This window comes from Coregonus clupeaformis, chromosome 23, assembly GCF_020615455.1.
Source record: "Coregonus clupeaformis isolate EN_2021a chromosome 23, ASM2061545v1, whole genome shotgun sequence".
NCBI classification, from domain to species: Eukaryota; Metazoa; Chordata; class Actinopteri; order Salmoniformes; family Salmonidae; genus Coregonus; species Coregonus clupeaformis.
In genome coordinates this window covers 38,007,980-38,017,900 of record NC_059214.1, presented here as the reverse complement: position 1 = coordinate 38,017,900, position 9,921 = coordinate 38,007,980, and the positions used below count along the sequence as shown (strand labels likewise).

General features: G+C 40.0%; 1 protein-coding gene across 1 annotated transcript in view; it reads left to right on the top strand.

The window, feature by feature from the left end:
• Nucleotides 1–6,378: 6,378 nt before the first annotated feature.
• Nucleotides 6,379–9,921, top strand: part of cps1 (carbamoyl-phosphate synthase 1, mitochondrial) — a 132,269-nt gene continuing 128,726 nt past the window's right edge. The window contains exon 1 of the mRNA XM_041844701.2: nucleotides 6,379–6,686. Coding sequence (XP_041700635.1) covers nucleotides 6,570–6,686 — 117 coding nt within the window. The 5' untranslated portion in view covers nucleotides 6,379–6,569. The remainder of the gene's footprint in view (nucleotides 6,687–9,921) is intronic.

Sequence of the window (9,921 nt, the reverse complement as noted above, 5' to 3'; positions counted from 1 at the left end):
AAAGTGGTTCAGGTTTTGTATACCAAGTTACCAACCATGCAAGCAAAACACCAAACTCGATCCGAGTGTACAGTACGATAGGGACTAGACGAGTCAGCAGCCAGCCCTCTATCTTTGTTGTGTTGAGTGGTTGGTGGTGAGTGGTGGGTGTATTGCTGTATTGCTTTTGGACTGTGGTTTGGTTCTCCCCCCTCCCCTTCCACCACCACCCACCACCGCCTGCCTCCATGCCCCCCATCAACCCCCAACTCCCATCCCCAAGCCATTCAGGCGCTCCAAAAGGAATGAGGCTGTAACTGAGCCTAGGGGACAGATGGGACCTATTTATAGGTTCCTGCGGAGAGGTGGGAAGTTTCTTGGGATTTCTAAGAAAGGGGCCATGACTCCTTAAGGGGGCTGAATGATGCAGTCTCTCTGGCCTGCTGTAGGGTGGTGGGCTGGTGGCTCACTGTGACACTCACAGCCACTCAACTGGCCAGACAGGGATTAGACAGGGCCAGGCTAAACAAAGCACCAATCTGCCCTTTGCCTGTGACTGACAGAGAGAAAAAGAGAGAGGAAGGGGGAGGAGAGAGAGAGGGGGTGTGGGGGTGGGGAGGGAGAGAGAGAGAGTCCTTAAATTGAATTGAATTGAGAGAGAGAGGGAAAGATAACAGCAGAGAGAGTTAATATTTATTGTTTATTTCACTTTTGTTTACTATCTACCTCACTTGCTTTGGCAATGTTAACATACGTTTCCCATGCCAATAAAGCCCTTAAATTGAATTTAATTGAGAGAGGGCGGGGGACAGTGGTAACCTGACACTAAGCTGAGGAATGGTCGGAGGGAGGGACATCCACCACCACAAGTGACTTAATCTTTCACTCTAAGAATGAACTGAGCTCCTTTGGGTATAAAGGATGTTCTCAGGATGCTTCCCATTATGTAATCCTCCAGTCACCACACAGGGCTGGGTCCTAACTTGATGTTGGCTCATGTACAACTCTGACTTTCACAGAAATCCTGTGTTGGTTTTAGTAGTACTTGTGCACAAGTTAGAAGATAAGAGAGGTTCTCCATTCAATCACTTAGATGTTTTCTATATAGCCCTAATGATCATGAAAAACAAACAATGAAACACAATTAAGAGGAGCATGAGACACATTTATGCAGCTATTGATAGTATCAGTTGCTGCAGATACTGAAGGCTGGCCATAATGCCGCTCATAAGATGTAAAATTGCTTAGTGACTGGATGGAGAACATGAGAAGGCTGAGAGCTGAAATGCATAGGGCCTTTACTTACTGTAGGACCTGTGTCTAGATGGTATCATATTCCCTACAGTGCACTACTTTTGACTGGGCCCATATACTGTATAGTGCACTGGTCAAAAGTAGTGCACAATGTAGGGAATAAGGCGCCATTTGGGCGAAGCCTAGCTGTAATTAGCAACTGTTAGCAATGGACTGATCCCCCTGTGTTGATTGGTTGGCCTTGGTGCTAATGAGGTTCCAGTGTCTTATTGGAGGCCCCTTCACATTATCTGCAAGCCCAAGTTACAGTTTTCAGACGTCTGTCATGCGTGAGTGCCTAAAAATAAACCAGGGTAAGCTTGTTCCTCCTTGTTGCCAGATTTCCAAGCACAGCCTTGTCTGGTGTTGGAGAAATGATAGATGAGACGGTAGGTTTATGAATGTTTTAGGGTGATTTAGTATTGTCCCAAGATAGTAAAACATAGCAGTATGTGGAGGAATATTATACAAAATGTTTATTCAACATGTAGATAAAGGCTTACTCAACATAGCATTTTCTTATCAGGAATACTTTTTTATATGAAAACATGTATCTTAACTTAATCCTCTTACACATGTCATATGACTTACATTAATGACATACCTTACAGTCTTGAGAGTATGAATCCATGTGGTCCATGTGCAAATCTGCCATAGTGACAAGCTAGTGATAGCCTCTTAGTTTTCACCCTATAACTCATTCATCTACTTATCTTTACATTGCTCTCTTTACATCTCTTTCTCTTTCTCTCTCTCTCATTTTATTTACATTGCTGCCATTGTAGCCTACAGTGGCCAGACTGACCATTAGTTATTTTGTCTTCTCTAAGAATGGCCACTGGAGGACACTAGTGCACTACAAGTGAAGTGACTCTATCTGCTTCCCAAATGGCACCCTATTCCCTTTATTGTGCACTACTTTGGAATAGGGTTCCTTTTGGGACTGAATCCATGTGGATAAACTTAGATACAAGGGGAAACCTGACCTGTGTAGTGGAAGCCTACTAGGGTATATAAATGATCCCATGTCTCTAGAGGTCCATACAAACTGTTGCTGAGGGAATGGAAGGTGGACAGTAAATGAGAGAAGGAGATTAGGGATGCAAGGAATATGATTAGTGTATTGAGCTTTACTTAGTATCTAATACCAAATAGTGGTGGCGAATGAAATCTTTCTTAGCCCTCTTTTATTCACTCAAAGTAGAGCAAAACATGGAGGATTGTATAGGTGAGTCGCTCAGATTTAATTTGGATGTTCGTTATCGGTCTGTTTTGGAGTGGATCTAAACGAAGGAGGAGGGAGCAACTTTGGAATCCGGAACTGGAATATTGGAACTTGTTTCTCATCATCATGATGTCAACCTAAGGGTCACAGGTTAGGTGACCTGGATTATACCGAAGGGGGTCACTGACCACTCATTGTCCTGAGTCTCTCTCTCTCTCTCTCTCTCTCTCTCTCTGCTGACTTGCCCAGCATTTTATTTATTTATTTTTTACAGGTTTTAAAAGCTTTTTTTTTTTTTACTTTTGAGAAAAGGATACAGACAAATGTTAACTTACAAATGGGCAAAGGGGGGCCTTGCAGATGGGCACTTACTCTGGTACATACTGTACTGAATACCAGTGTGACTGTTACAGTTTTTCTCAATTGCTAAAACACAATTTCTGAAACCTTGCTCCATTTCCTGAAACATTAAACACAAATCCTAATCTTCAAGCACTATTTACAAAACCTCTGACTCCTCTCGCAAAATAAAACATTCGCCTCAAAACAGTTTTACCTGTGTTCAAAATCAAACACTGCTCTCAAATCATAAACAAAGTGATCAAAATGATATACACTCTCAAGCAGTCAGTAAACAATACACCGAAAAATAGAAAACACATTGTTCAAAACATACAGTTCTCAGGGAGAAGTACATTCTAAATCTCAAAACAAATTTCATATTTTTCTGTCATTGTCTTTTGATGAACAAAAACATGTTCTATCATAGTAGCTCAAAATTGATCAGAAATTACTACTCTGCTTTGCTCTTTGCAATTTTGTTTTTTGTTCTTCCTCCTCCTTGTACCCCTATTTTTACAATACTGTACCCTGCATCTCACAAACGTGTCCTTTGTCTCTATGATACTGTAATTCTTGTTCTTTGTTGATATGAACCTGCAACCAGTCAAAATCTATTGAGCAGTCAGTCCTGTTAACAAATGGAAAGCACAATGTTCAGGGCCATACAATTTGTCCATTGTACAGTATACAGCCTACAATGCACTGTACTACAGTATACAATACTAAAAGGGACAAAAATCAAAGGAGTAAACATGTGATCAATGTGCTTCTTCTTGTCTTTGGGCTGTGTCAGGCCAGATCACTTCGTCGACATCACAAGCAATATTGTCCCTCCTGAGGCAACGGGGGAAGAAGCCTCTTGTGTGCCGTATCCAGCCCTGACATGATTCCTCACCTATATCACCACAGGCTAAATCCATGGCTTGCAGCAGATTTACTCTGGTGTAGGGTTGTCTATCATACACTTTCCATCACCAAGAGGAGAAAAACTCCTCAATCGGATTCAGGAAAGGCGAGTATGGAGGGAGGTACAAGTTCATAAACTGCCCATTGATGTTAAACCATTCCCTTACCTGAGCAGCTCGGTGGAAACTGACATTGTCCCACACTATCACATAGGTGGGAATGGGATTCTCATTTAGCTCTTGACCCTGCTGCTCTTGAACCTGCTGCTCAAATAAAATATATCTTAGATTGGCAATAAATCTTAGAAGGTGCTGGGTGTTATATGGCCCGAGTGTAACATGGTGATGTAGAACACCATGGTTGCTGATAGCAGCACAGATTGTGACATTGCCACCTCGTTGACCAGGGACTTCAACAATGGCCCGCTGTCCATTCATGTTTCGGCCTCTCCTTCTCCTCTATGTTAGATTGAAGCCTGCTTCATCGACAAAGATGAACTCATGGGGTCTGTCCAATGATTCCAAGTCAAATATTGTCTGTGTAGAAATACAATATACTGTATGTAGGATTTTGTAAGTCGTACAGAGACAGTGCTATACTGTAGAGTACAATTAGGCCTACTGTATGCACTTCTGATTCACATACATTGTATGTACTGAAGAGTAATGTCATTCACATAGTATGTGTTAGTACTGTAGACAATCTGGATTACAGTAAATGTTTCTGAATGTACACTTACTTGCACATACTGAGCTCGCAGTTCTTTCACCCTTGGTGAGTTGCGCTCAAAAGGTACTCTGTATACTTGTTTCATTCGCATACTGTTACGATGGAGGACACGGTCAATTGTGGAAATGCTCACACTGTCGATTCCCTGGAAGTGTGTATTATCTTGTATCACTCGTTCCTGGATTTCTCTGAGTCGTATTGTATTATCTTGAAGGACCATGCCAACTATAACGACCTCTTGCTGCCGAGTGAATATAGCTGTCCTTCCACCTGCATGTGGCAGCTTTGCAATTCTACAAAAAGTAGTTGTGCAGTTACAAAACACATTCATACAGTACAATACATACAGTGATTAACTTTACAAATGTCTATTGAAACAGCTGCATATCGTGTAGTACAGTAAATTTGCAATTACATAAATACAGTAGTATACTGTACCTGTTCTCTTCTCTGAATGTCCTTACTATGGTGGACACAGAAAGTCGGCTCAAATTGGGTTGCACTCTAAGTCCTGCTTCCCTCATTGTCAGTCCATGGACAAGAACATTTGTTTTTGATTGTTGCCACTTGTGTTTACCAGTATGGATGACATGTGCATTAGAGTGCAGAATGTGTTTTGAGAATGAGAATGTGTTTAGAGTTTTGCTGAAAAGTCTAAGTGAGATCTGCAAATTGTGTTTTACCATGTGAAATGGTTTAAGGTATTGACAACAGACTGCATAATTAGCTAAATGAGTCCAGGCAACTGAGAACTTTGTTCAGCCAATGGGTTTTAGTGTTTTAGCAATTGAGAAAAACTGTAATGTGGATATATTATATTAAACAACCATTTTGTAGTCTTTCTCTGCTACTGTATGATTAATTTCCTAGTATTTTCTCATTTCCCCTATGTCAGGTTGTTACTACTGCTGCTCTACTTACTGTATGGTTTGAAACTTAACATTATATTTTCAACTTATAATAGAGTTATTATACTGTAATAATAACCAACAACATACACAGTTAAGAAGTGTTTTAATTTAAAGAAAATGTAGCAGTTTTAAATCAAGATTGCTGCAATTCTACACATTTTGCATGGGTAGGAGAGAACATTTAACAATTTTCTAACTAATTTCATGCAATTCTACTCATTTTGCCATGGGGCAGAGAGAAAAACTAGCAGTTGTACAGCTAATTTCCTGCAATTCCACATATTTTGTCATAGGGTGGAGAGAAATGTTTGCAAAGAATAATCTATGGGGGTACCCCGGTCGGTAATCCGACCATGATTGCTACAAGTTTAGATAGCTAGCTAGACTAATTTACCAATCTAAACAAATTTAGCTGACAAAAGTCACTGACTTAACAAGACAAAAACTGCTTGAGCACAACCAAATTTCGAAATTGCATCTTTTGTATTCCACGACTGAGTTCCTAAAAATAAAAATGATTGGGTGGGACCATTTGACCTGCTTCTAACATTGACTTGAGTTGACCTAACGAAATATGTATCAACCCCTACAAAAATGTCCATTAATTATAATCCACATAATAATTCACATTTCCTGTTGCTGCAGAATTATTTTCCTGCTGCTGTTGCAAACTGGCTCAAATGAAGTTAGTCATGTTACAGTGAACTGAAGTCACATTAAAGTAATTTTTTCCTTGGAGAGGTGACGCATACTAGGAACATGTTGGAACGTAGTCGTAAAACAACATACTGTATATAATACAAATATTCTGTGACTGTGACATATGCATCATGCAAAGCAAGCATGGTTGGTTCAACGCTAACAGCGCAGAACTTTTTTCATCGATTAATCCACAACGTTCACCGATTCGCAGCCAATCAAAATGTTGAGCGGAAAGAAACGCGCAGATAAAAACAACGCGGAAGCCAATCGCAGCCAACCCACGTTGATCCTCTGTTTCGGAGCTATCTGTCTGGAATCCTTTGGATGAGACACGCGGGCTGCTCGAGCCCAAATTCGTTAATTTCAGTGGACAGCTCTTTCTCAATAGAAAAAAGTTGACAACAACAAATTCTGCACGGATTAATTTGGCCCTTATAGGACAACACCTAACAGAGTCAGAATAAGTGAATTAAAGACGGAATATGACAAAAATATTGACAGCCTACAACGTCGTCAAATCACTGAGGCAAGGATGGCTCGCCGCCAGAAGAAGCAGCAACCCTGCTTGCTTGAGATCTACTAGGCTCTTCAGTGTGAAGGTAGTACATTAGCCAGCTAGCTAACTAGCTAGATTGCTTTAATTCTAAAACGTTTTAATTGAACAGTAGACACAATTTAATTTTGCTAGCTTGCGAAAGTTTGATGTCATTGACCATGCATTATAGCTAGCTAGCTAGATGTTCAACAACTATTAGAAGGAATAAGCTAACGACATTAGTTGTCATTCATTGTCAATAATACTAATAGAGAAGACAATTCATTGTCGAGGTAACTAACTTTAGCTAGCTAGCTAGCCAGCTAATAAAGCATGTTCGAACTTGCTTGAGTCAGCTAAATGCAGTTGACACCAGGTCAACTTTCTCTTGCATTTGGAAAAGAAACACATGTCATGGAAACTGTCGTGTTCTTGTGTTGCAGTGGGGCCAATAATATGAATGGATGAATAAGGTGCGGTGGCCAAATCCCGTGTGGTGTTGCGTCATGTTGATGTACAAGTTTTGGATGCAGTTTGGCAAATCTGGCTAAGCAAAGATATTGCTCAATATTGCATGGTTACTCAATGCAATCTATTTCTATCAACTTTATTAACTATATTGGCATAACATTACATGCCATTTTGTGATTTAAAAAAAATGATGTGTAGGATATGGTATTGGGCTTTAACACACACACACACACACACACACACACACACACACACACACACACAGTGGATAATCCTAGGCTAGGCCATGTAAAATTGAACAAGAGAATAGTCTACCTCAGCATTCACTACTGACCAGGAGGATATTGCCCCTCATTGAGTGGGTCAGAGGCTGGTGGGAGCTAGCTACCTCTTAGTTTCCTTTGTTACCAATGAATTAGGCTAAGCCTTCTCTCCATACCGATTTAAGATAAGATAGCATATTGTCTGTTTTCACAGAATTGTTCCTTGCATTGTAAAAACACCTCATACAAACAATAAGGCTAACCTACAGTGCATTCGGAAAGTATTCAGACCCCTTAACTTTTTCCACATTTTGTTACGTTACAGCCTTATTCTAAAATGTATTAAATAATTTTTTCCCCTCATCAATCTACGCACAATACCCCATACTGACAAAGCAAAAATAGGTTTTTAGAAATTTTTGCAAGTATATAAAAGTATTCAGACCCTTTGCTATGAGACTCGAAATTGAGCTCAGGTGCATCCTGTTTCCATTGATCATCCTTTTTTTAAAACCCCATTTTCTCCCCAATTGGTAGTTACAGTCTTGTCCCATCACTGCAACTCCTGTACGGACTCGGGAGAGGCGAAGGTCGAGAGCCATGTGTCCTCCGAAACATGACTCTGCCAAGCCGCACTGCTTCTTGACACACTGCTCGCTTAACCCCGAAGCCAGCCGCACCAATGTGTCAGAGGAAAACCCTCCCCTAACCCAGACGACGCTGGGCAATTGTGCGCCACCTCATGGGTCTCCCGGTCGCTGCCGGCTGCAACACAGCCTGGGATTGAACCCGGGTCTGTAGTGACGACTCTAGCACTGCGATGCAGTGCCTTAGACCACTGCGCCACTCGGGAGCTCCATTGATCATCCTTGAGATGTTTCTACAATTTGATTGGAGTCCACCTGTGGTAAAGTCAATTGATTGACCATGATTTGGAAAGGCACACACCTGTTGATATAAGGTCCCACAGTTGACAGTGCATGTCAGAGCAAAAACCAAGCCATGCAAATAATGATGATCCACACTTCTTTGACAATATATATAATACATGATCAACCCTGCAAGCAATTCAAGACAATATTATTATGGTGGGGGATTATAATACTGTTTTAAATAGCTCAATGGACCGTAAAGGAAATCACACCACAAACAATCACCCACATGCTCTTAAGGAAATCGTGAATGTCATGGATACATTAGAACTAATAGATATATGGAGGCTTAAATATCCTGATCTAGTGAGATATACATGGTGGAGACTCAATCAAGCTAGTCGTCTTGACTTCTTTCTTATCTCATTTCCGTTGGCACCAAAAGTTAAAAAAGTGTTGATAGGGTACAGAATGCGGTCGGACCATCATATAATTGGCATATACATTACTCTTACTGAATTTCCACGTGGGCGAGGATATTGGAAATTTAATCAAAGCCTATTGGATGATAATTTATTTTTAACTAGGACAAAGGAATTTATAACAGACTTTTCCCGACATAACATAGGTACAGCAAATCCCCTTATTGTATGGGACACCTTTAAATGTGCCTTTAGATGCCATGCAATTCAGTACTCATCTCGAAAACAAAAGCAATTTAGGTCAAAATAGTTTATACCAACAAAGGAAATAGAAAGTCTAACAGAACAGATAGATGGCAATAAAAACTGTAACATAGAGGCTCAGAATAAATTAGAGGAAAAACAAAAATAAATGGAGAACCTTATTCAAGAAAGATCAAGTGTAATATATTATAAAAATAAAGCAAACTGGATGGAATATGGGAAAAAATGCACCCAATTCTTTTTTAATCTTCAACATAGGAATGCTACCAAAAATAATTTAATGAAACTGGTTACAATTGACGGAGTAACCCATGATTCACCAAATGATATTTTGAAGGAGGAAACAAAGTACTTTAAGCATATGTTTTCGTTTCAGTCGCCTCCATCTCCTCTAACTGAAGCTAATTGTAGAGATTTTTTTTCTATTGATAATGTAAAATTAACAGCCATACAGAAAGACTCATGGGAAGGTGAAATTACAGAGGAGGAACTTCTGGATGCAATTAAAGACTTTAAGTCCGGGAAAACTCCAGGGTTGGATGGCATACCAGTCGAGGTATACCAAACCTTTTTTGATATACTAAGAGGACCGTTATTAGCTTGTTTTAACCACTCCTATGTAAATGGTAGATTATCTGACACTCAAGAAGAAGATCTCATTATTACTGAAACAGGATACAAGTGGAAAATATAAAGATCCAGACCATTAAAAAATTGGAGGCCCCTTACACTTCAGTGTTGTGATGCAAAATGTATAGCGCATAGAATTAAAAAGGTATTGTCGGATATTATTCATTCTAATCAGACAGGTTTTTTACATGGAAGATGCATTGGAGATAATGTAAGGCAAGTATTGGAAACAATAGAATACTATGGAAAATCGGAGAAACCAGGCCTGCTATTCATAGCAGACTTCGAAAAGGCATTTGATAAAGTTCGACTGGGGTTTATATATAAATGCCTGGAGCATTTCAATTTTGGAGAATCTCTTATAAAATGGGTCAAAA